This window comes from Marmota monax, unplaced genomic scaffold (genome assembly GCF_021218885.2).
Source record: "Marmota monax isolate L192 unplaced genomic scaffold, Marmota_monax_Labrador192_F-V1.1 WCK01_AAM20220418_F8-fsc00080, whole genome shotgun sequence".
Classification (NCBI taxonomy): Eukaryota; Metazoa; Chordata; class Mammalia; order Rodentia; family Sciuridae; genus Marmota; species Marmota monax.
Window position 1 is genome coordinate 1,001,285 of NW_026694750.1, and position 26,682 is coordinate 1,027,966.

At 58.6% G+C, this 26,682-nt stretch overlaps 1 protein-coding gene across 1 annotated transcript in view; it reads right to left on the bottom strand.

Annotated features, from left to right (window-relative positions):
* Disp3 (dispatched RND transporter family member 3) overlaps positions 1 to 19,656 on the bottom strand; it is a 45,857-nt gene extending 26,201 nt beyond the window's left edge. The window contains exons 1-2 of the mRNA XM_046424836.2: positions 19,406 to 19,656; positions 169 to 1,237 (exon numbers count right to left, since the gene is read on the bottom strand). Of these exons, the coding sequence (XP_046280792.1) occupies positions 169 to 1,234 (1,066 nt within the window). The 5' untranslated portion in view covers positions 1,235 to 1,237; positions 19,406 to 19,656. The remainder of the gene's footprint in view (positions 1 to 168; positions 1,238 to 19,405) is intronic.
* Between the last annotated feature and the right edge of the window lie 7,026 nt (positions 19,657 to 26,682).

Below are 26,682 nucleotides of genomic sequence, written 5' to 3' on the forward strand. Positions count from 1 at the left end.
TGCCTCCTTCTCACACTCCCCTTACCTTCCCTCCCCACGTCCCTGTCGGCCATGCTCCCCTGGCCATGCCAGGCTCCCCTCCTGCAGTGCCCACCACTCAGTCTCCCACAAGCCTCAGAAGTAGTAAACCAGGGCCAGGGCCCGGCGCAGCCCGGCCGGAGGGCTCACCCCGGATGTCGGCCAGGTCCTGGCCCATGCCGTCGTAGTAGATCTTGCCGCCCCTCTCGGTGGGGAAGAAGTAGGTCATGAGCGAGCTGGGCGGGGAGCAGTACGAGTAGGAGCCCAGCGGCAGGTCCTTGAGCACCTCGTGGGGCTTCCAGCAGAACTCCCGGAAGCCCGGGTGGTCCATGATCTTGCGCTCGATCTCATGGATCGTGACCAGCCTCTCGCTGGTGAAGATGTTGCGCTCCGCGTCGCCGCGAGCCAGGAAGATGAGCTCGATGCGCCAGTGCGCGTGCGTCTGGGTGTTGGCGCTCACGTAGGTGCGTGAGTAGTCCCAGCGCGAGGCGCCCCGGCGGGAGCGGCTCTGATTGGCCGCGACGGCCGCGGTGCTGGGCTGGCGTCGTCCATTCGGATCTGGCCGAGGGTCCTTCTGGGCTTCACTCTGGTTGGCTGCCAGATCCGCCAGGGGCGGGGCGTCACGCAGAAGACGCCTGCTCCGATTGGCTGCTGGCTTTGGGGCCGCGGAGGTGTCCCAGGCGGCCGCGGGAACCGAGCGCGGGGCTCTGGCGGCCTGCCGCGAGTGATTGCCGAGATGCAGCTGCTGCAACTGCTCCGAGATGAGGCGTTGAAGCGTCTCAGAGGTGAAGTCAGCCAAGTCGCGCCGGTTGCGTCCCCAGGATCCAAACTGGGACTTGAGTGCCAGAGCGAGGGCGTCAAAACGCTGCGAGGCCTCGTGGTTGCGGATCTCAAAGGCGTTGTAGGAGATGTCGATGTCCAGGGGCGGGTAGTAGAGGAACATGAAGGCCGACAGGGCCATGGGGATGCTGCAGCCCAGGAAGAGCACCAGCCCCGCACAGCACGGGTTGGTGAAGGCCCAGCCCAGAGTACTCCAGAAGCCCGTGGCTGGGGGCCCCGAAGGCAGAGTCCAGCGCCGCCAGCAACACTGCCCCCCTGCCCCAGGACGGGGCCTCGACTTCTGGGCCCTGCTAAAGGCCTCGCCTGCTGCTTCTTCCTCCTCCTGCTCCTCCTCTAGCCACACGTCCTGCAGCAGGGGGTCATCCTCAGAGTCCATAGCCTACAGAAGAGGGAGAGCGTCAGCAGCCTTGGGAGAGGGAGGGGACAGTGCCCTGTGGTGGTATTTGTCCTACCTGGGGTACCAAACCTACACACTCCTAACCCAATAGTAATACCATAATGGAACGCGTCAACCAGGCATTTAATGCTACTGAATTCATCCACACGTGCATCAAACAGAAAAATCCTGGTTCTTGCCCATCACCTCTGCCAACTAGATCTTGGCTTCCAAGGCCACAAGAAGAGGTGAATTACAGCCCAATTGCAAACAGGAAAGATGTTTCTCCCTGGGTAAGGAATGTGCAAGAATGTTGACTACTCATGATTTTCCAATCTTTGGTGACATTCTGTCTTTAGAACTCGAGGCTGAGGTACACTGTGACTCCACAGCAACCACTTTTATTTACTGAGCAACTATAAGTACCTTCAGGGTAGAAGGGAAAGAATATGACCTTTAGAATCAGACTCTGGTTGGAGTCCTGGCAGAGTGAATATTGGCAAGGCAGTGAGACTCTCGGAACTTCAGAGTTGTCCTCTACAAAATGGAGGTGTCCAGTCATTCCTGCCTCACACAACTGTGGGACCAAAAGTATCTTTGTAGTACATTAGGAATTGTCTGTCTCAGATAGATAGATAGATAGATAGATAGAAGATAGATATACATATATAATTTTTCTCCCCTCCGGGGATTGTAACCTGCACAGCCATTGCCCAGGGAGCCGTTCCAGTGTTTGGTGCCTGTCATAGCTCTTCTGGAGAGCCCTCAGTAGCTCCCCACCCCCTCTCTAGGATGCTCAGCTGCAGCCACTGTTTATGAAGCCCAGACCACTTAATATGCAACTCCAGCAACGTCAAACCTTTGGGCACTGGCAGGAGAGGGCAAGGCTGGCCAGGCTGTGGGCTCCGGCGGGGTGGCCCAAAGGCAGGACACCTTCTAGCATCCGTGGGCATGGCCTGTCCCCTTGTCCTACCTGCCTTCTGTTTAGACGGAGAGACTCATTATCCAGTTAGACGCCAGGCAGTGAGACGAGGAAGCTAATTGTGCCAGAGCTGGCTAATTAATGCTCTTTCCTATTAACATTCTCTGGAGTGCTCCATTTCAATTAGACGGTCTGTCCAAGGGGGGAAGGAGGGCTGCTGTCAGTCCAGAGGAAGAGAGGGCGAGGGGAAGCAGGGCAACAGAGACGGACATTGGAGAGATTCCAGACGGAGAAAGGAGAATGGGTGGTGGGGAGACAGAAGGAAATAGGGAAACAGAGAAGGGAGCAACTGACTAGGGTGGGGCCCTGGGGTGGATGGAGAGGAGGGGCGTCCAGCACAGGGGTGGACACTGCTCCTGTGACCTGCAAGATTCCTATCAATATCTTCGCCAGGTGTCCCAAAGCAGGCCTTCGGGGTGCCTGGGATGTCCTGAGGCCCAGTTTGCATCTCACAGGTGCAAATGTCCTGAGGCCCAGTTTGCATCTCACAGGTGCAAATGTCCTGAGGCCCAGTTTGCATCTCACAGGTGCAAATGTCCTGAGGCCCAGTTTGCATCTCACAGGTGCAAATGTCCTGAGGCCCAGTTTGCATCTCACAGGTGGCGGCTCAGAAGCTGAGGGGGGGGTGCAGGCAGTGGAGGGTGGAGGGTGGAGTTGGAGCCGCCGCCTCAGTCCTCCCCTCAGGTAAAGGAGCAGACGCAGGCCACATTTGTACCTCTCCTCGGGACTAAGTACCCATCCGACGTCCACTTCAGCCTTCCTTGTGGGGAGTACAGTTTGATGTGTTGGTGTGTGAGGATGTCAAAGGTCAAGGTTGAGTCCGCACAACCCTCCTCAGGTGATCTGGAGGCCCCTCTCTCCCATTGTGACCCCACCAGGGCTGTGGTCCCTGCCAGAGTCATCCAAATCTACCTCAGCTGTCCAAGCCTGGTTCAGTATCATCTCTGTAAGAAGACTTACCAGATCTGAAGCCCCAGTGTCCCCTCTTGTCCTCTCTTGGTGTCCCCACCACCCTTGTCATAATTTGCCTGGGGTAAAAATTACTTAAGGACAGAGATCAAGAGGAGTATGGCAGTGGCAAGATCTGTGGCTTTGGAGGCAGAGAGACTTCAGTGCAGATCCTGTGTGACTTAGAGCAGGCAGCGTAACCTTTCTGAGCCTCAGTCTTCCCTCTTGCAGAACGGGGACAACGGTACAAGAGGTGGTGGGAAGGTGACGTCGACTGCAGGCTGGTCACAGTGCAGGTAAGGCAGGGAAACGAGGGCTCTGCTTCCCTCTTCTACCCCACGGAGGCTGCAAACTCCCCGAGACCCACTCAGCAGGGTGTATTTCCCAGAGGTGGCCACGGCAGTGTCTTCTGTCCCACCAGCTCATCTCAGGAGGTGACTCTGGTATTCTTCCCTCCAGAGGGAATGTGTGCATTCCTCCCCTGGAATCTGGGTGGGCCTGAGGGACCCTCTACCGCAGCAATGCCGCTTTGTGACTTCCGAGGCTGAGTGATACAGGGTGCAGCTTCCGCGGCCAGGAGCTCCTGCTTGGAGCTGGCTGCCATGGGGGCCGGGGGCCAGAGCAGCCTGTGCACCAGCCCAGGCAGAGACCACGAGAGGAGCTCCCTCTGACAAGCCAGCTGACAGCAGCGTCACCCAGCGTGTGATGGAAAGGTGTGAGCGGGACTGCCTGCGGGGAGTCCCCACTCCCACGTGCAGGAACCCTGGCTGCCATGTCTTCTGGGAGTAGGAGAGCCAGTGGCCTGGCCCTGTCTAGAGGGACACTACAGCAGCACCCAGCAATAGTCCCAGAACATCCCATATGTGACTCCGTGACCTGCAGACAGCATTTGTGGGATTGAAATCCCTGCAGAAAGTTGGGCAGAGCCCCCTCCCCCAGCCAGAGCCCCACAGCGTTGGAGCCAATGGGGCTGGGCCACCGTGGTCCCTGTGGGGCGAGGAGGTCAGATGTGCTGAGTGAAGGAAACAGAGGCTCTGACCATCTTGGGGTCAGTGTTCATAGACCCCTCCCCTGGACAGAAGGACAGGGGGGATGTCGGGCGACGTCAGCACCTGGCAGTGTGGCCCCCTCTGGGTTGGGGAGGATCCGGAAGCATGAGAAGAGGACTCAGTGAGTCCCTGGTGTGTCACACCCTCTGCCCCCACACCTGCCTTCTCGGTCCACCCCTGAAACCAAGAGCTGCCACGAGGGTGGCCATCCAGTCTGGTGGCCCACTGACGTGGCTCTGGGCCAGCCTCAGCCACCAACTTTCTGTATAGTCCCAGGTAATGTCCCATCCTTCTTGGGGCCCCGTCTACCCATGTTGAAGAGAGATGGTGAAGGCCCAGGTCTCTCCGGCTGGGACACCCCCAGGAGGGCAGGCCCGGCCCAAGGGTCCCTCCACCCCCGCCCCCCACCCAAGCTGAGCCCCCCCACCTCAGCCAGTAGTCGCCTCCTCGACCCCTGACCCCTCTGTGTAGGCCGTGCAGGCCGGAGGACAGAAGATCACAGATTTGTTTTCCTTTCTCAGGTGACAGAATGGATTGGCTTGACAAGGAGCTCTGGCTGCTCTGTGCAGAGGAACACCCTCGATGCTGACACAGCCCAGAGCAGAATGGGGCCCTGGGCTGCGGGGGGCCTTGTGATCTCCATTGTGGGGGGGCTTGGAGTGTTCTCAGTGACAACACCCTCTGACTCTGTCCGCTGTCCCTCTTACACACAGAGGGAGTCGGAATTTGACTCTGTCTTTCAAGGCCCTGAACCAAGGTGGACACACATCCAGGGATTCAGTCTCCCTCTCTGGGAAAGGCAGTGGGTGGTCACCAGGGAAGGAAGACTCCACCCCATTTCAAGGTGAAGGGTTGGAGGGACCCACAGCCACATCTGCAGCAAAATCCAAATTTTATAACAGGAAAAAAAAAACAACTCATATGTGTATATTTAAATAAAACCCATTAGCCGTGGCTGTGCAGTTTGGGAGGACTATGGTGATTTTTATACTCCCCTTTATACTTGCCTGTCCCCAATTTTTCTGCAATGATCAAGTGCAGCCTTACTTTTAGAATCAGAAATAAATGTTATTTAAAAATAGAACGTGTGTGTGTGTGCGTGGAAGGGATTTGCAACAGCCTTCAACTCTTTGCAGAGTTACTATAATGGGCGTGGGAGGGGGCTTTGTCCTCCAAGGAGAAAACCAAGCAGAGCTGGCTTAAGTAGTAGCAGCAAGGAGCCCAGCAAGAAAGCGGCGGGACTGGGACACAGGACTTGGCAAATGCTCAGTGGTGGGTGCCTGTGTGATCTCCAGGGCCCCTCAGATGCACAGAGAGGTCTTGAAATGAACAGGAAGTAGGCATGGTTCATCAGAGCCAAAGGGACCCTCAGGGGTCCTAGTCCCACTCCGTGGACTCGCACATGGGGAAACAGACTCAGGGGTCGGGAGGTAATTCCCAAGGTCGAGGGGCTAGGGCTGTTGGCTGGTGGTTTTCATCCTGCTCCACCACTGGATCTTGGGGTAGTTGTTTTTTTTTTTTTTAAGTAACTTTACATATATGAATATATACATACATACTGTATATATGAATATATACTATATATATTTGGTATATATATACATATATATTTATTTTACAGTTGTAGATGGACAGAATGCCTTTATTTTATTTGTTTATTTTTATGTGCCTCACGCATGCCAGGCAAGCGCTCTGCCACTGAGCCCCAGCCCCCGCCCAGTTGGGGTGGTTTTTTGGCAGCCCCAGGGCACAGCCAGGCCTGGAGAAGCTGGCATACGGATTCAATGAGCCAAACTGGGAGCTGTGTCTAAAGCGTAAGGGGAAAGGCATCTGTAACTAGCAGGCCAGAGGGCCGGCCATCTAGGCAGAGGGGCTCTGGTGGGAGGCAGTGGGGACATCCCGTAGCCCACTCTTCTCCCCAGTGCTCCAGGGATGGGGCCCCAGGTCAGAGTCTGTCTCGGGCCCTGTTTATGACTCCCCTCCATAGGCATCAGATGATAGAACCCTTCCTTCTCCATTCCCCCATCCCAGCCAGGCTATTAAAGTGTAATCAAAAAAACCACATTAGACATGCAGATTTGACTTAAAATACGTATATGTATATATAATTTAATGGCAATTAGGAGCTCATCAGCCTTTTCCTCCTGACTCGGGGGGTTCTGCCTCCCTGGCTTAGCTCTGCTTCTTAAACTTCTTGGGGTCTTTGATTCTCTCACCCTTGGGTGGAGAAATCTGGGCAGAAGTTCAAGGTGCACGCTCTTGAGTACCTGCATCTGCCTCTGATATGCTGCAGTGGGGACACTGTGTCTGTCTCCTGGTCATGGCCTGCCCCTCCTGGGCATCCAGCTCACATGAGGTGGAATCAGGAGGAGGCCATGGTCCCTCCAAGGTATCACTGTCCTAAACCCCAATATTCCCACCAATCCAGATATTCACCCGGATCCCGAACCCTCCCCTGAGACCTGGCCGCTCCATCTCAGCCTCAGAGACTGGAGAGGCCCTAGGAATGAGAGGGAGGAAGTGGGTCAGAACCACACAGGCGGTGTGAAGCCAACGCCCAGCCAGCTCAACACAGACACTCTGACACCCATTAGGATAAAGGTAGCATCCCAGTTAGCTGAGCACCTACCGTGTGCCTGGTATTCTTTACCTATCCTCGGTCATCCTCACGTTAGCAAGGCAGGCATACGAACATCTCCATTTTACAGAAGAAAAAATCGTAATCATAGAGGTTAAGTAACTCCATCATGGTCACACAGCCAATAAGGTAGAATTAGAGTAAAAACCTCAGTTCTAGTGATCCCAAAGCCCAGGCTCTCTTTTGCTAAGCGAGGCCCTCAAGGGCCTTGAGCAGTGGGATGCCTGGAATGAAGACACCATTGCCCTCAAGACACTGTGCGCATCCCCACGAGCTCTTAAAGCACAACTCAGTGCACGATATAAAGGGAGTCCCCGCCAGACGCTGGAACTTGGCCTCCCTTTGGTGGAACACGGATGGGATCGCTCCTTTCATGGATGGTTTGACTGCAGGTGCCAAGTGCCCTGGGTTGCAGGTGCCCAGACACGGGGCAGGACAGGATTCTGGGTGTGTCTGTGCACCCACTGGGTGAGATGAATGTTGGAATCAGCAGGCTGCGGCCCCTCAGGTGGATGGCCCCTCCGACCCACTGGGGAGCAGAACAGCTCAGGAAGGCTGAGGAAGAGGGTCACTGTTGCCATCCCTTGAGTGGGGACAGTGGTCTTTCCTGGCCCTTACTCAAGCTGAAACACCGGCCCTTCTTGGCCTTGACCCTTGTGGACTGGAACTCAGACCTCAGCCTCGTGGCTCTCCAGCCTTTCCACTCAGACGGCACTGCAGGGTGGGCCCTCCTGGGTGTCCGGCCTGCCGCCTGCACCCTAGGGCCCTTCCAGAATCTTCTTTCAAGAAGTCCCAGGTCCTACCCAGAATCTCAAAAGAAAAAGGCCACCAATCAGGGAGATGCCCGAGATCCACAGAGGGAGGGGTGTGGACCGTCTTAGTTCCCTGCCCAGCCCGGAGCCCTGGCTGGGTGACAGCAGCTGGCCCAGATGGGCTTGTGCCCTTCCCCCCACCAGAAACACCTCCTTGTGGGCCCCACTGCCAGCAGGAAGTTCAGGGATGCCCACGACCATCCTCTTGGGAAAGAGAAGAGCCCAAGTGGGGGGTGGGAGGGAGGTGGTGGGGACTCTGGTGAGCCTACCAGGGCCCCTCGGTTCCTGGGAAGGGCGGGCTCAGGGATGGAGAGCATGCAGGGCAGCTGGCCTCCCCGCTGACTCCGCGACTCAGCCGCACAACACACGAGGGCAAACACGCCCCGCTCAGGCGATATTTCAGAAGGAACAGTGGGAAACCCCCAAAGGGACCTAACAAGACCGGGCCCAGCAGCCTCGGTGCCCTCCACCATGCTGTGTGCTCCCTCCCGTAGGCTCTGGGGACAGATCTGGTTGCCCCAACACCAAGAGGGATATCATGGAATGAAAGCAACCAGGGCCTGATGGCGGGGCGGGGGGGGGGATGGGTAAACTAAGCAATGTAGACTGTGCAGTCGGACTTGGGTTCAAGTCTGCTCTGTTGCTAGCCAGGGGCTGTAGGCAAGTCTGTTTCCCCATCTATAAAAGGGCACGGTGATGTCCCCTCCCCTGGCTGAAGCATAGCAGCTAGGAGGGTAATTATGAACTTCGCAGGTGGCAAGAGTCACAAATCTGGCCGCTGCCTGTGGGCAGGTCTACCAGTCAGCAGAGCGGACCCTCCTCTCTGCCACGCAGGCCCCTGGACTTCAGTGTGAGTCAGAGTCACTTCTTAAAACACAGATTCCGAACCCTACCAACTCAGAGGCTGAGGCAGGAGGATCGCAAGCTCGAGGCCAGCCTCAGCAACTTAGCAAGACCCTGTCTCAAAATTAAGGGGGAAAAAATTAAAAGGGGCTGGGGATGTAGCTCAGTGGTAGAACTTCCCTGATTCAATCCCTAATAACACCAAAAAAAAAAAAAAAAAAAACAGGCAGCAAATTCCACACCCAGACCCCAGATGGCTCTCAGAGGTGGGACCAAGCAGTTGAGCCCATGCAGAGATTGCAGACATCTCACTCAAGACCCTGAGTGCTCCCCGGCTCCCGGGGCTCCCTCAGCAGGGAAGGGCAGGCTGCAGATGGGGAACGCTGGCCTCCCCAGGCTCTGGCCTCTCCCCACGGGGCTCTTGCCCGGGAGCTTTGCAGGCAGACTCCTCGGAGGGTCTCTTCCTCCAGCCATGGGGAGGGAAGAAATGGTGGCATCTGGACCAGGACAGAACTTTGTGACCAGAGAGGGGGCCGCAAACAGCCAACCAGCTGCTTCTGGTTGGAAGAACATGGACGACCTAGTGGGGATTGTCTGCCAGGCCCTGGGCGGGTGGGGGAGGGGTAAGGCCATCCACCAAGCTCTACCGTGCACTGCACCTGCTAGGTGCTTTACTGACTCGTCTCTGATGGCACCCCAGCTCTACACCAGGCAGCCGGCCGGGCTGGGCTGGATGGGGGCCTCCGCAGGTGGGTGTCAGAGCCGTCCCTGCAGCCAGTGAGCTCTGCGCTAAGAAGAATCCCACCCGGTGACCCCACTCCCTCCCCCTTCCCCTGCGCAACTCATCCTGACAGTCCTGGCTCTAGCAGCCCTGGGAACAGCCTGAGCCCAAAGGAAAAAGGGACAATAAAAGCTTAATCAAACCAGCAGCTTGTACAGAGCCGTGGAAAAGGAGCAGCCGCCCAGACGTCCCTGGCCTGGAGGGGAAGAAAGCCCGTCCCTCCCACCTCCTCTCTCTCCCAGGTCCCGGCCACTGCCTGGAGCCCCATGTGGCGCTGGTGACTCCGGCCACAGAACCAGGGTCCCAGGGAGCCCAGCAGGCAGTCCGGCTCCCCAGCCCCCAGATTGCTGGGTTAATAAAAATAAAAAGATCCCACGACATATGACCAATAACCATGGCTATAAACGCCAAATTGGATTCCTTCCTGGCTGATGAGCTCGAGCCCTCTCGCTCAGACCCGATTAGCAAATATGTAAAACAATTCTCCTCCATCTCGGCTCCGCCTGCCTGCGTCTTCCTGCAAGCTCAGGGAGAAGAGGGGAAGGGAGCAGGGGATGGCGCCTGGGCAGCAGAAGTGGCCTGGGCACTGGAGTGGACGCCTTCCCTCCACCAGTCTGATGTGTGACCTGGAATGAGTCCCTCAGCATCACTGGCTGGGTGTCCCCCACCTGCAGATGGTGGGTAGAGGGGTGGCCCTCTGCACCCTGCACCTCTGGCTCTGTCATACCCACTGGGAAGGTGGAGGGAGGGGAGCCAGATGTGGGGAGGGTCCCTGCATCCCCCTTTGGAGCCACTGCATAGTGGGAGGGGGTGCACAGCCCAACAGTCATGCGCTGGGTGCTGTCAGCTTTCCTGGGACAGGCCACCGCCAGTTCCTAGCTCTGTAAAAGGCCTTGGGAGCCTCTGTGCCTTCCCTAACCCAACACACCAGGCGACCTCGGGGTCCAGGGTGTTGCAACGGTCCCCCTGGCTGGGCACCTCCCAGAGAGACGCTGGAGAGGAAATGGGCAGCTACAAGATGAACAGGCACCGAGCCTGCAGGGGGCCACCACCACTGGCTCTAGGTGGGGAGAAAGTGGGAACCGTGGGGAATGGAGAGGACCAGGTCCCCGCATCCCCGGCCACCTGGGTTTGTGGAGTGCTAAGGAGGGCGGCCCGAGAGGAGGTGGCAGAGCTGCTCAGGCCCTCGTCCCTGAGCCGGAGCCGTACCTCACCCTGTCCTCCATCTCCTGGGGACTGAGCGACAGTGCCGCGCAGCAGCCCCCGAGAGCTCACAGACGGATCCGCACAGGTTCTGCTCCCAGGAAAGATTTCCAATTTGCAAACGAGAAAACTGAGGCTAAGGGGCAAAGGGACCCGTCTGGACTGACTTCTGACAAGCGCAGCCCTCTCTCTCTCTCTGTTAGGATCCATTTGAGTCTGACGATTGGGAACTCTCAGCCCTAGGCTGCCCTCACCACCTGCACCGGCGTGGGAGCCTGCACACACACACACACACACACACACACACACACACACTCTCCCACTCACACACACTCATTCACACACACACTCACACACACATTCACACTCATACACACACACTCACACACACTCATACACACATACTCTCACACACCCTCACTCATACACACTCTCACACTCACACACTTTCTCACACACACACTCATACACACACATTCACACCCACACACACTCTCTCACACTCTCACGCACACACACACACACTCATGCACACTCACACACACACACACACTCAGCGCCTGCCCCAGTGGTTTGGCCAGTCTAGGCACAGCCCAGCAGGGCAGTGGCCCCGGGAGGGGAGGAGAAGGGCAGCTTCATGGACTCACACCCACCTTCCCCATCCAGGGGTCCCTGGTGGAAGCTCCCTGAAGTGCCAGCCCCCGAAGTGGCTCTGGGAGGGGCTTCCTGGCCATGCTGACCACTGACAGCTCAGGAGTGGCTGGGGGCAGGTAAGTCCAGGAGGTGGGCTCCAGATCCCTCTGCACCTGGGACTGGCTCGGAGGCCCTTGCCAGGGTGGGGAGTGTGCTGCAGCCCCCCGCAGTGTGCACTTTGTCACCCTTGGTGACAAAGCCGGGGCCTCAGCAGACAGATAGGAGTCTGGCCAGAGCTGACCAGCTCTCTGGGGCAGGCGGCCACCCTCCAGCACCCCCACCTCCGCTGCCTTTCTCCAAACATGCCCAGGAGGCTCAGAGACCTCAGGCACCAAGAACTGCTCCAGCCCCAGAGCCCAAGAGAGACCCGTGAAGCCGCCCCCCGGGCCCAGGGATCCCAGCCCGCCCCTCCCCCACCGACAGGGAGGTGCCACCCGGCCTGGACCCCGCTTGCCCCTGCCCAGTCCTTCCGTGGTGAAGGGGCTCTGTCCTGTGTTTGTGACCTGGGCAAGTCTGCCCCTCTCTTTGCCTCAGTTTGCCCTTCTGTCAAATGGGACTCAAGGAACTCTTAGGGCCTCTGAGTCTGTCGTTTGGTGTCTTCAAAGGGCCAGGAGTGTGACAGGACAGAAGGCAGGAGGCAGCTGGGAACAGAAGGAGATCGCAGGGTCTGGGGTCCTGGGGGCCTCCTTACCCTGTAGTCTTCTAGGTCCCAAATCCTGCCCCAGCCAGGAGCCGGGCACCCATGACCAGAGGGCCCGCAGGTGGGGAGGGGTGGGAGGTGCAGAGAGGGTGGGATCTGTCTCTCCCCACCCTGACCCTGGGCATTTACTCCAGGGCGGGGAAGGCGGCCGGGAAGCCTGGGCCTCCTTGTGCTGGACAGTTGGTCTGCAGAGGGCAGAAGAGTCCACTCAGTCTTTCAGGCAGGTGAGGGCAGGAATGAAGCCCCCCACCCCAGGCCTGGGCTTAGTGGGTCTTCTCACCCCCACCCTCGAGGGAAGATGCACAGGACTCTAATCTGGAACCAAGTCCCCTCCCCAGGGATCTCCTGGGCAGGTGGGGATGCCAAGCTTCCCTTTGTGAGCCCTTGGGGTCAGGCCCTGCCCAACAAAGCCTGATTAAGCCCCTCCCATCCTCACACCCGCTTCGGGCGCTGGCCCTAGAGAGCGAGGGCTGTCCTGGTAAGTCATCGGGGTCCTCCCGGGGACCTCTCGGACTGCTTTCCTCCCAAAGGCTCCGTGCACCTTCTCACCCCAGATCCATTCTCAGCCTCATTAATGCCCACGAATGCCTCTCGCGGACGGGTCCCTGTTTATCACGGATCCCTGGCTCTGCCGCTCTGGGATCGCCTGCTCGAGGCTCTGCAAGAACCCGTGGGAAAGGCAGCCTTGCAAGGACACCCGCAGCCCCGAGCCTCGGTGCTCGGCCTCGGCCGGACCAGGAGGGGCTTCCTCCTCCTCTGGCAGCGGACGCTTCTGCAGAGCCCGATCCCTCTCTGGCTTAGCCTGTGTCTCTCGCCTGTGTCGCAGGGAGGAGCTGAAACCTACATCCTGCCTTTGTGAAGCTGCAAGATGATGTTTTAAAACCAGCCAACGCTGCTCAACCCGAAATTCCCTCCTGCAGGCCCGTCCAGAGGGGCGCAAGCCCCCGTGTCCACACCGGGTGAACAGGGGCGCCATCGGGTGAAAGCCAGGAAAGTCCCGCCAGCCCGCCAGCCGCTGCCCACATATGGACATCTGGAAAGTGATCCATTTGGTTGCTTGGCTTCAGGAAGCAACTGGCCAAACCCCGTCACCCTGTCACCGGGGACAGAGCCCGAGTCCAAGCGTACAAATTACCCAGATGACTGAGGATTCAAAAGATGCTTCGCCTTCAACTGCCTTTGTCCCCGAGACCCAAATCAAGTTCACGCAGAGGCCAAAGCGAGGGTCTTGGCCACGGTGTGGCAGTTTGCTCCTGGCTCCTGTGGCCAGCTGCTCAGTCTCTGAGTGGCATTTCCCATTGTTAAAATGGTGACAGTGAGGCTGTCCCATTGCTGGGCAGGCATGAGGACGAGGTGAGTGATAGCTACAAAACTCTGAGCCCTTCGCCAGGTGAGGTGGCGCCCGCCTGTAATGCCAGCAGCTCGGGAGCTGAGGCAGGAGGATCGCGAGTTCAAAGCCAGCCTCAGTGAAAGCCAGACGCTGAGCCACTCAGTGAGACCCTGTCCCTAAATAAAATACAAACTAGGGCTGGGGTGTGGCTCAGTGGTCGAGTTCAAACCCTGGTACCCTTCCCCCCCAAAATAAAAACCTCTAAGCCCAGGTAGCAACATATGTTGACTATTGTCCTTATCATTGTAGTGACAAATTCCAGAAGTCCCCACAAGGGGAGAGGACTCTGGAGAGTGCAAAGGTCAGGAAACACAGCCCAGGGACACCACCTGGCTCAACCTTCCTGGCCCCAAGCCCCACCTCAGCCACCTTCCCTGGAGTGGAAGTTCACCACCTGGCTGACCAGGAGGCTTCCTGCTGGCAGCTGCGTCTCCTCTTAACAAGCTTTGGCAAGGGACACGCATCCAGGTGCCAGTGTGTGTTGGATGCTTGGAGCAGATGGTGGGGCGGGAATGAGCCTTCCACTCTGCACCCAGCTCTGCCACCAAGACGGGAAGCTGGGGAGCGAGCCCCGCCACTCAGGGGCACCACCTGGGAACCTGCCTCTTGGCCCTGGGAGGCTGCTGGCCTGGATGGTGTCCTCTGGGCCCCAGAGAACACACAGGTGCCCCTTGCACTCCCTGGGAGCCACCTGGGCCACGGCTCGCCACTTACGGCCTCTGCTCCAGGGAAAGGGGTCCTGGGAGTGGGGGCAGGGCACTCCGTCAGCTGTCCAAGGACAGAGTGTCCACTCCCAGGTCACGCTGGCGCACAGAGCTTACGGAGGGGGTCGGAGGTCCTGGACACCGTCTCCCAGGATTCGCTCTCGGGTTCCGAGGAGTGACCTCTGGAAGGGACCTGGGTGGCACCTGTGAGCATCTCAGCCCACACCAGCCCTTCTCACTGTCCCCGCCAGTCACCCCTTTTCCCGGTCGTCTCAAGACTCAAGACTGCCACCCAATGGCCAGTTCCAAACTGCCCAGGTTCGCAGGCTGGCTCTACCAGAGGGCGGAACAGAGGGAGGAGGCGAAGGCACCATCTGGGTGCCCGCTCAGCCCGCGGTGCTGCTCTCTCCGCGGTTCTCCTCGGGGGCTTGGGGGGAAGCAGTCACAAGCCTACGCTTCGGTGACGTGCTCCAGTGGCTGGTCCCAGAAGCACTGAGTTCCTCCTTCCAGGTTCTGGCAGGGATACAGCTGCTGCGGGTACACATGCCAGCAAGCTTGCCAGGGCTGGGAGGCTTAGTATAAATAGCCCCGGGCTGCCCACCGCCGCCTCCTCCCCCGGCTTTGCTTCCAAGCCTTCCCCTTCCTGGTTCCCAGAGTAAATTTGGTAGCAGAAGCTCTGCTGGCCCCACCTGCCCCTTTACAAGCTGTGTGACCCTAGGCAGATGACTCAACCTCTCTGGTCTCAGTGCCTTATATGGTGAAATGGAACAAGAAGACCTGCCTCTAGATGGCTGCAGGGATTGCGGGCACACAGTAGGCATTCGGCAACTGGCAGCCGCTCCCCAGCTCTTGTGGGTATGGTCAGCTCCAGCCTCTCATTGTGGCAGGGACCGGAGGCCACCAGCCTTGGCCGCACGGTGCCCCTTTCCAAAGAGCTCTGACTAACATGCAGCTCTTTGTGGCTAATGTCTGCAAAGCATTCAGCACGGTGGCTGGCACCCGGCTACTGTCCTATGTTCACAATGGTCACTGTTCATGGTGATGACCTGGACCGGACGGCGCAGGCGGGCTGGTGTCAGGACAGAGAGGACTCTGAGCAGCTGGTGCGCAGCACTTCCCCTCTGCCCTCCAGGGGAGGTGTTAGGTCACTGGTGTCACAGACACACATTCAGAAAACCAGGGAGGTTAGGTGGGAAGAGCCCAGTCTGGGGTGCTGAGGCTCTGGCTGTGGCACCACGGTGCTGTGTGATGCCGAGCAGCTCACTGGCCCTCTCTGAAAGAACTTCCCCATCTGCAGAGGCCTCTCGCAGTGCTGACCTTTTTGAGGTGTGTTTCCAAGTCCAGCCTCCCCAGTGGGCTCCTGCCTGAGGTGGGTCGGGCTCTCCAAGTTGGGGCCAGACCTGGGCCACTGAGAGGTAAGCCGGGTGGTAGTGCTGGTCTTCACTGCTGGCAGCAGAATTTATATTCTTTTAAAAACCATCATACTGTGGGTTTCTTGACCCCCCCCCAAAAAAATGAACAAATGAACATATAACTAGAAACAATGCATAATACTGGGGAAACCGGGATTTTTGCTTCATTCAAATCAAAACCCAAGGTTGGTATCCAAGCTGTGTGACCTTGGGCAAGCCTCTTCACTTCTCTGAACCCAGATTTTCCCATGCATTCAGTGAAGATAACGATTCCTGTGGCACAGGTGGCTGCAAGGCTCGAGTGACAGTGTCTGTGAATCCTTGGCACTTGGCACACGGTAGGCATTCAGCAGTGGCAGCCACTGTTACTGGTATTGTCATCTCCAGCCGCCCACTGTGGGCCAGGGACCGGAGGCCGCCAGCCTTGCATGGTGCCCCTTCACAAAGAGCCCTGACTCGTTCACAGACGCGCATTACTCAGCAGCCTCCCACCAGCGCCTTCCAGCGGATGGCGAGGACAGGTGGCCCGCTGGTCCTGTGGCCAGGCCGGGAGTGAGCTCCCTGGGAGCTCACCGGTACCTTCCCTGGACCAGTCTGGGCAGCATCCTGCCCTGGCCTGGGAGGAGACCTCCTGGGAGCCCGTGGGGAGTGCTGCTCGCTGTCCTGTCCACCCAGGAGGAGACCTGCTCGCTGTCCTGTCCGCCCGGGACACAGCTCGTGGGAGATGCAGATCCGAGCCTGGGCGCCCGTCTCTATTTCGGGCTGACACGGCTCTGGATTTATCTTCCCTGGGCCTTGGTGCTCTGGAATCCAGCTTGGAGGGTGTTTTGACAGACGGTGACACTTCTCCGCTCCTCTGGCAGAAACATGCTCCGGTGGGGGGAGGGTGGGCAGGGAGGAGGATTCCGAACGACAAAGCCTCTTCCTGGCTAGGAGGACGGGCATCTGGACACTCCTGCCTCACTGTCCACCCCTCAGTTCTTCCACGTTTGGGTGCCGGGAGGGGTCCAAAGGGGTTCAGGCGAGGAAATAATTGCAAAGAGGGGGAGGGACCCCCAGAGGCTGATCACCAAGCTTCCCATGAAAGTAATGCCCACGTGGTTATGGACGCCAATAAAACTGTCATCATCAATGACCAGTGCCACCGTCACCACCGCTGCTTTTTATGACTGGCAGTGGGCGGGCCCAGGCCTCAGGGAACCCCCTCTTCCTCGGCATCTCCCTCGTGCAGCCCCTGACTCGTGGTGGTTTGAGAAATGCTGGTACCCGCCGCCCCTCCTCTGGCCACAGATGTGGCAAATGAGAACCTGCAGGCAGTCCATCAGGCGACTCTCAGGGACCCGGAGCTGACTGCAAGGTCCCAACCCACTGGCAGGACCTCAGAGGTGCACTCAGCTTGTCCCTTCTCTGGGGTCATTCAGAACCAGCCAAGAGTCTGCCTCCTGGGAGGAGGGACCCGAACTCAGACAACTCCATCAGCCTTTGAATGACGGGGTGCAGGAGAGGGGAGGGGGACACAGGGAGGCAGGTCTAAACTGTAGGAAGAAGGCGTCACCATGGCTCCGGGCATACGGGGACCTAGAGACCGGGTGTAATCTCCTCCCTGTCCATTCACCACGTTTCCACCAGAGTCGGTGGCTCACTGATCTGACCTGACAGCCGGATCAGTGCCTGCCTCCCCTCCATGGACATGGTACTTCAGCGGGTAACCTTAGGAGAATTACTTGACATTTCTGTTCTATTAAGGAAATCATCTGAACATCCCTCACTCGGGGTCAAGATGACAAAGGTACCGGAACCTCAGGGATGACGACCAGTTTCAATCCCACTAAATCCAGGGACTTACTAGACAGTCAAAGTTCCAGGTTACCGTGGCCCAAAGGGACCCCACAGGTCACCCCAGCCAGCTCTGTCACTTTACAATTGAAGCTCAGAGAAGGGAAGTAGTTTGCCCAAGGACACCCTGGGAATCTGTGGTCAGGCTGGGGCTAGGATCCGGCCTCTCCACTCCTTCCACCACAGGACCACTCCTTTCTCATCCCTTTTCTGGTCTTTAAGGGCAAGAGTGAGCCAAGGCCTGGGTGCAAACCCTTCAAAAGGCCAGCTTCCCAGGCAGGGCTGGCTGGGACCCCACACACCCCCCTCCTCCCAGAACCTCCCTTCCTTGGAGAGGCTGAGGCCTCTGAGGCACCCAGCCCTGGAAAGGAGGCGGAAGCTGCAGAGGCCGTGGGCAGGGGAGGGTCAGACTTCCAAAGAGACGGGAATGGAGACGTGGGGTCTGCGGAGGAGGAGGCGAGCCTGGGAGAATGGAGTCGGCTCCCCTGGGCCTGCTGCACCTGGGAGTGGAGACTGCACCAGACCCAAGCTAAGGAAAGTGGGAGAGAGAATAGGAGGACGGCGGAAAAGACAGACCAAGAACATGGACGGGTGGGACAGAGGGCAGGGAAACAAAGAAAGTGGACGCTGGTGGGAGAAGGCAGGTCTGACTAGGTTGGGTGAACTTGAGGGTGGAAAACCAAACACAATGACCCCGAGCTTCAAACCAAGATTTTGCAAGACTCGCTTCCAGCTAGCTCTCTCCTCCCTCCTTGGGCAGATGCTCTAGATGCTCAGAGGTCTGAAGTGGGAGGTGAGGAGGGGGCTGATTGCCTCTTAGCAGTGAATGGTGTGTGTGTGTGTGACACGTGTGCAGGGGGTGGGGGTTGGAGTTGGAGGGGTGGGAGAGTGTGAGGGGGTGAGATATGCTCACCTGAAGCCCGAGGAGCTCTGTGAGTCCCAGGGTATCAGTGGAGCCCCGTGAAGTGGATTCTGAGTCTAGGACTCAGTGAGTCCATCTGGGAGGGAGCAGCCGAGTGTGCACCTGGAGTCAGATGTTGTCCACTTCCCCGAGCTTGCGGGGAGATCTGCGTTCACATGCGGGTCAATCTTGGGTCTGTGTGTGGATGATGTGCGTACGGACTGTGGGTGCGTGTGTAACTCTGCGAGTGGACTGTGAATCTGAGCGTGGATAATCCGCGAGTGGTCTGTACGTGGTGTGTGCGCGCGTGCGTGGACGGATGTGAGTGCGCGCGGACTGTGGGGCTGCGTGTGCGTGCGCTGGTTGGCACGCGCTGGGGCTATTGCTCGGCTCCCCGGCCGGCTCAATGCGCTGTCCGCGGTGCTGACCCGGGCGCACGGACAGACCGGGACCCTCGTCCAGCCTCTAGAGGGATCGCTGGAAGCGGGCGCTGGCCGCGGAGCGGAGGGGCCAAATGGAGGAAGCCCGAAGGAGGCCCCTTCCCAGCTCCGCGGCGGGCCTCCCTGGGGAGTTGGGGAAACTTCTCCCAGCGGCGGAGTTGCCTCTCCGGACTCGCGCCTCTCGAGCGGGGAATCTTCCTTCCACCCTCGGGGCTGCTACTGCCCCATTGCCCACCCCATCTCCACCCTCATTCGCCTTCTCTAGGTGTCAGCTTCCATCATCAGCCCGCCGACCCCAGAGCCCCTACGCGCACCCGGCGGTACCTGCGGCCAGGTTAATTGGGCCCCAAGACTCAATGTCCCGCCGAAAGCACGAGTGCGCTAAAGGAAAGGGTGGGTGGAGGGGGAGTCCACAGCCCTTCCCCGTCTGTCCCTCTGCTCAAGCCCGGCGGACAGACCGATCGGCGGCTTCAGACCGACGCTCAACTTTTATGGAACGAGACGTCCACCCGACGGGACGAGCCGGTGGCCGGAGGTCTGAAGCCTGCCCGTTTCTAGACATCGAGCTCGCCCGTGCAGATCGAAGCTGCCCTGACTCCGCGGGGTGTTGGTGTGAGGCTGGGGCCCGGCCTCGGGGCTCAAGTCCTGGACTCTGCGCCACCGGCGTCTTTCCCGGGGGCTCCGAGGCCCGCACCCCTGGCTGGCCAGAGCGCGGGAGAACTTCACACAGCTCCTGGCGCCGGCCAGGGTGCGGGCGATGCGGAGGACCTGCCCTCTCCTCGGAGCAACGTATCCCCAGCCCCGAGACTGGATGGGCGCCCGGCGGCCGTCGCACTCACCTCGGCTGGCCGAGCTAAGCTGCGCAGAGCCGCGGACGCTGGAGGGGACCCGCCGAAGGGATAGGGGCCCCGCCACGCAGACTTGTCCCTTCGTGGGGTTCTCAGGGGAAGCTCCTCGGGGCTGCAGGAGGCCGGCGTTCCCCGCTCGGCTCCAGGGCGTGTAGACTACGGACCGCTTGGTGCCAATCTCGGTCCCCGGCGCGCAACCGGAGCATTAAGCGCCTCGGTCGCCTTTTATTCGCCGCCCGCCTTTGTTTGGGTCCCGGCTCCTACCACGGAGTATGGGGGTGTGAGGGACAAGCTCTGGAGCTGAACCGCCCCCCCGCCACTGGTGCCTCCGGCCTCCGCGCCTCCGGACCTTGCGTCATTGGCCGGAGAAGGCCTGCGCTCCTCCGCGTGCTGCCGTCTCCGGAGTCCGCCGCCAGGCGCCGCCGTGGCTGCCTCTCCCCCTGCGGGAGCTGCGCAATGGTACAGCCAGGCTCCTAACGCCGGCGGGTGGGGGCTGCGTGTAGCGCAGCGACCCCTGGGGGTCAGTCCCGGCCTCTGCAAACGGCCCTGGCCAGGCCCCCGCCCCGCCCCCGAGGTTCTGAGGTTCCTTAGTCTCTTCCCAGCCCGCGCTCCTGCGCCTCTCCAGCCGGTCGGCCCAGCCTTGGCAGGTTGCCAGCCTCCTGGACACTCGAGGGCATCCCCGGGTGCCCTCAGGAGGGAGCTGCCAAGCTCAGGCTCCTGGTACTGTGTCTTCCTCCCTCATTCTCCATTCACCTCGCTGGCACCAGAGCCCAGAGCCCTGCCAGCCCCTGGGACCGGGCATCCCTCCAGCGATAGCACACTGTCTGCACACTGACACCCCTGGCCGTAGGGCCACAAGGAGAAGGAGGCTGGAAGCCAAGGCCAGTGGCCTGGCCCCTTTCCATCAGGGCTCAGAAAGTGTTGGCATTGGTGTCACCCAGGGAGAGCCAAGGAGGCTGCCTCAAAAGAGGACCAGCGGCCAGCCCCCATCTGCAGGATCAAGAGGTGTTAGTGATAGAAGCCAGAGAAGGGAAGCCATTGCCACCACTGGGTAACCCTGAGCCACGAGTTCATAACATATGGACAGTGTGTGTGCTGGAGGTGGGCAAGACAGAATCCCTGCCTTCAGGAAGCTTCCAGCCTATGGGAGAGTTATGAAGTGAAATGCCAAGCCCCACACCTGCCCCACATCTGCCCCACACCTGCCCCACGTGGTTCAACCCACGTTAGTCCCCCACCAGAGCACCTAGCCCTGATTTATATATATATTTATATTATATATATTTATATATATACACATATGTGTGTGTGTGTGTGTGTGTATATATATATATATATATTATATTTAGTTGTTGATGGACCTTTATTTATGTATTTATATGTGGTGCCAAGAATCAAACCCTGTGCCTCACACATGCCAGGCAAATGTGCTACTGCTGAGGCCCAGCCCCTAGCCCTTATTTTTAAAAGGGGAAAATCAAGGTGGGCCCCCTCTAATTTGGGATGTTGAGTGAGGTCCCACTCTGTCACCACCTGCCTCTCTGCTCTGCCTCTCTGGTGTGCGGTCCCTGAGAGGTGCACCCACTGGCTGGCTGCCAGGTGGACACACTGGTATTGATGACCCCAGGTGCTGGAGAGCTCATCTATGCTGATCGTCAAGGGACCCACTGCCAGGCTGAGTCTGACAGAGGACCCTCAGTGGCTCCATCCAGCCTTGAAGACATTAAGGTGGGGGTAGGTCCTGGTGTGAAGGGGGCCACTCTGAGCTGCAAACAGAGATCTCTCCAAGTGGAGAGGGTTTGAGTTGCTGCCTTAGGGACAGAGGCCAAATTCGAAAGATGAATACAGAAGGATAGCTCAGCGCTGCCTGCAAACGTCCAGCCCAATCACCATATCCCAGAGGGAAGGCGGAGAGGGAGGAGCCCTGGGGGAGGGTGGGGGGAAGGAGACCAGGAAAAGGCTGGTTTTTAAGGAGCAATGGCGGCACCCAGTGTGCTCCCTGGCCCAGCTGAGAGCACAGGGTTTGCTCTGCTGGAGTGAATGGCTGGCTTCTCTTCAGTTTGTTTTAAGGCTGCTTCCAGAAGGTTCCTCAAAGTCCTCCAAGGCCGCAGTGCCGTTCCTGGCAGTCTGCTGAACCCACAGGGCACCCTGTCGTGGTCCTGTGATGCTGTGCCACCCTCTGCCCATGCAGCCCCCACTCCCCGGAGAGTATTTTTAGTGAACTTGATAAGGGTCCTGATGAAGTTCTCATGACCTTCAAAGGGGTCCTAGCTTCCTTCTGCTTAGCTGGCTGGACCTGTGTCCACTTGGTCACACATTCCTCAGAGCCCTCCTTGCCTCTCAGGACCTCCAGACGACCTGGTGGGAGTGGGCTTGCCTGCTCCTGGTAAGGAGCTTCTTTGAAGGGAGGGGGCAGAGGCAGGGACCTAGGGAGGTGGGAGCAAGTGGGGACTGTGGTGGCCGGGAGCGCTGGAGAGAGGTAATCTTCCCAGGCCATCAGCCGGGTTTTAAAAATGCAAATAGAACCAGGCCTTTGAAATATGCCTGCTGTAAAGGGACCGTGTGGCAGCAGGGGTGGGTGCCGGTGTGGAAAGTCGTGAGATCCTCTCCTGGGGCCTGGCTGCAGGCTCCCTGCTCCTCCGGTGGGGTGGGGAGCGGAGGTGGTCACAGGCCTGGGAATACTGGACTGGGGACCTCTGCCCTACCTCAGGGCACTTCCCCAACCCCCCTCCTTACCTCCAGACGCACATCAGGGCAGACTCCAGTGGCCTCGGATGTGGCCCCATTGAAAAGCTGCAGAGAATGAGGTTCTGGTCTCCTCTGGGTCCCCATCCCTGTGCTGCCTGGGGGAAGTTCCTCCAGGGTCTTCCAGGGTAGGTACAGACAAGCTCCTTCCCTTCCGCTCAAGTCTTGTGACTAATTGAAACCCCTTCTTTTGTGAGGGGGACAGCCATAAAAGGCTGCTTTCTTCTTACCTCTGATCCCTTCATTTCCCCTCTGTCTTCCCCCCAGCGATGTCAGAGCCAGGCCTCTGGCTCCACTCTTTCCAAGAAAGCCATCTTTCCGTTCCACCCCTTGCCAACCGTGTGACCTTGGCAAAGTCACCTCACCTTGCTGGGCCCCAGCTGCCTTGTCTATAAAGTGGGGGGAGAGTGGAAGTAACTGTCCCATAGTAGTGACTACAAGGAGCTCATAAAGGGTGAAAAAAATCTATGCAAAAGTAGCATTTAGCACACGGCAGAGCACATACCAAGCTTTAAATAAATATTACCATAGTCTTTGCATTATCACCACCTGCTGGCGAGAGCTGACCAAATCATCTCTCCCTTCTTTGCCCCGGTGAGGGGGTTGTGTGCAAATGGAGTCCTCCAACCAGATGGTTGAGCAGCTGAGGATGGAGCATATGGGGAGTGTTGGGAGTGTTTATCTTCAAAAATATGGTAGATTAAGACATTGTCCCAGCACCCGGGAGCAGAATAAATACATTTATAAGTAGGTCCCTTTCCAAGCTGCTAACACTCTGACTCTGGAGGTCCTGACCCAACTCCAGCCTCCCCTTCTCCAGGAAGCAGTGTTGGGGGGGGTGCTGCAGAGAGCTCGGATTGAGGGAACTGGGCTTCATTTTTCTACGGGTCTTTTATTAGCTGTATGACCTTGGACGAGTCGTTTCGTTTCTCGGCGATTCCATCTCCTCATCTTCAAAATGAGAGTCCTAAGGACCTCTGCCTCTAATATGCTTGCAATTACCTTTTCAGCAGAAGTGGGCCACATTTATAGGTAACAGTTTGATGATCAGTTCTATATAGAGTTGTAATTATATATCGTTAGAAAGATATATGATGGAATGATCAATTCTGTGTCGGTGATTTTCAGGGTTGATTGCACTTCATATGACATAATGGATGTAAAAGAGCTCAGGAAACTCGCCCAAGTTCACAGTGAATGAATCTCTGACTTGAGGTCATATAGGAAGTCATCGGAAGAGCTTAGGTTGGCTGTCAGGCGTCCTGGGTCCCGGGCCTGAGCTCCCCTGGAAGCCCCCTCTTCCCTGAAGCTCTGTCCGGGAGTTACCTGTGAGCTGATGGAGAAGAGCGCCCACCATCTGAGAGAACCGGAAGAGTCTGGGGGAGGGCAATCGAGTTGGGTGGGGAAGGGGGTGCTCCAGACAGGGCCTGGGCTTGACAGATGGGAAGCCCCCTCCACCTGCTCCCCCAGAATCCTGCGAGCCGCCAGGCCCGGCTCTCCTTTCCCAGCCTCACTGCCTCCTCCAAGGAAGCCGGCAGCCTGTCCCAGAGTGAATACAATCCAAGTTATTAATTGCCTGCAACAATTAGCCCTAGCGCCTGGGCCTGCAGACGCCCAGGCTCTGAAAGAGGGAGCCAATTACAGCTTCATCAATATTCACACTGCCGCACAACCCTCTCCCGACAAGATGGCCCCCCGCGCCCCCACCCGTGTTTCCAGGGGCCTTTGCTCTGACCCCAACCTCTGCAGAAAAGCAGCTATTGCTGAGGCCTTAGAGAGTGGAAGTCAATGCAGGTGACATCGGAGGGGTATTTCACATGGGGACCAGGGCCCTGGTGGGGAGGAGCAGACTCCTGCCCTAGAGCTGGACATCATGCCCATAGCCCAGGACTGTCCCCTAGGAGGGGTGAAAGTGCAAGCACCACATCGGGGTGTTGGTAGACCCGAGGGCCCTTGAAATTGGGAGGTTGGAAATACCCTTGAAAGTTCCAGCTCAGTCACACACTGGCTTTGTGGCTTTGGGGACTTTGCTTCCTGTCTCTGGGCTTCTTTCCTTACCTGTAAACTGGGGACACAGACCCACCTCCCCCAGGGGAAGACGCAGGGCGGGGCCTCTGCAGGCCTGGGGTGCGCGGGACAGAGCGGCTGGAATGGAAGTCCAGGATCCTCGGGAAGCTCGGTGATGGGGAGTGAGGGGGAGGGGCAGAGGGGACCTGGAGGCCGGCCTGGTTTTGCTGGGACTTATTCTGTGGTCTTGGTGTCCTTCCATCTCTGGCCCGTTGCTCCTACTGCCAGGTGAGGACGTGAGGCAAGGGTCCCCTGGCTGCCACCTCCCAGGACAGTGTGGGAAGGCAGAATGAGCTGAGGAGGCGGTGGCTGTGGGGAACACGGAAGCCCCAGGTTTCTGAGGGTCCAGTGGCAGCGGCAGCACACGTGATGGAAGGTGCAGAAGGCCGTGGAGACGCGTGGACAAGTGCACAGGCCAAAGCCGTGACCCAGTGGGAAAGAGGCGCAGGCTCTGACTAGGACAAAACGGAGTCCTCTCCTGGCCAGAGCGACTGGGAGGGGCGGGGTGGAAGTCCCACCATGGGCCTTGTCCTTGGGCCTTTTCAGGACCGTGGACAGGAGCCGAGGCTGCCCTGATTGAGGGGAGCCCGGTGAGGGCCTGAGTGGAAACCTTGGGGGCTCTGGGTGAGCAGGGCCAGGGTCAAGGACAACTAGCCACACCTGGCTCTTGAGTGCCCAGATGGCTTCCCGTAGGTAGAGGGTAGGGGTCTTCACACAGCCCTCTGCCCAGCCTCCCCCGGGGATGCCGCGGGCTCCTGGGCGCCTGCCTCTCAGTTCTTCATGACTCAGCAGAGAATCCCAGCCCCACCCTCCCCTGGGCCTTGGTCTCTCTGGCCTCAGCTTCTGGGCACAGTTGGTCATCCTCTCCCCCACCCAGTCAGCCGGGCTGGCCTTCCGGCGCCAGGAACCAGGTCAGCTTTAACCCTGGCCACCAGGCCCCACTGGGCCTCCTCAGTGACAGCAAGAAATAGCTCTTCTGGCATTTTCCCAGGCAGGAATCTGTGGCTCTGATGGCCGCCCCAGAGCCAGCTCCTGTCCTGCCCGTCTCCGTGGGCAGGGCCAAGAACGCTCGGTGCCAAAAGTGCAGTGGCCGGGGCCTCTGGACTGGAATGTCAGCTGGACGGCAGGTCGTTGTGTCCTGGCAGCTACAGGGCCTTCTGGGCAGAGGGATGCTCCTTAGGACATTAGCCACAGGAACAGCTAATGGCCGCCATTTACTGCCTGCCAGGCTCTCAGTGTGCCTTACTCCATTCACCAACCACCCCCGAGGATGGTCCTCTTGTCACCCTCATTTAAAGACGAGGACATTGAGGCTCCGAGAGTAGTAACCTGCTTTATGTCACCCAGTAGGTGATCACTGGGGACCCGAGCCCAGGCAAGCACCACTTGATCTTCCCATTTTACAGATGGGAAAATGGAGGGTCCGAGAGGTTAAGGGATTGGTGAAGGGTCCCAGAAACAGGGATGGAGAGGATATGAACCAAGGTTTGCCCGAGGCTGTAGATGCCACACCTGTCCCTCTACCTCTCCCTGGTGGTCGAGGTCCCTGTTGGGGACCACTGTCAGTGCTCCTGAGCATGGCACTGGGGCCTCATCCTGAGGTCAAGCACGACTCAACTCGTCCCCCTGTTGGTGATCAGCGAGGTCACTCCCAGGGGAAACAGTCCAAGGCGGAGCTCAAATTCCATCTGGGGGTGGGCTCTCTCAGAGGAGGTCCTTGCTCAGAAACCAGAGGACCCACCCTGCAAAAGGCAGCTACTTCCCGGACCCAGGAGGACAAGGTCATGGTCACTTCGAGAACAGGACGCAGGGGCCAGGCTGATGGCTGCAGACACACCACGGGGTTGGTGCCACCTAACACCACTGCCTGGTCATCTCCTAGCCTCTCTCCTCACAAACGGGGAGACTGGGACCCAGGGCAGGTGGCCACAGTGGTGTGGTCACCTCTGGGCAGCACTGTCCTCTCGGCCACCTTGCCAAGCCTTTATGTTCTTCCCGGCATTTCTGGGTCCTCATTTTGCAGCTGGGCACGTTGGGGACAGCTGTTCTTGCTGACAACCAAGGCCACACCTGGCAGATGTGTGAGCAGGACGCAGAGGGAATGCATAAGAGACCCAGTGGCCACCAGGCAGCGCCCCAGCCAGCTCGGTGGGCTGTGCCTGGGCACCTGAGCTGGGGGCGTGTCCCTGCCCCTCTTGCTCCAGCTCCTCTCCCCGTCTGTCCCCCAGGCGCCCTGCCTTCCCGCCTCTACACGTCTCCTTCCCTTGAGAATGACCACAGGGAGCATCGATTGAGCACCGACTGTGGAGCCGAGCCGTGTGCACCAAAGGCTCCACGGCAGCCCGGAGCCCCATCTCCCCTATGCGGATGAGAAAGAGCAGTTCAGAGAGTCAGGCGCGTCTGGCCCCGCTGGCTCCAGTCCCACCCTCCTGTCCTTTGCTCTGCGAAGGGACAGT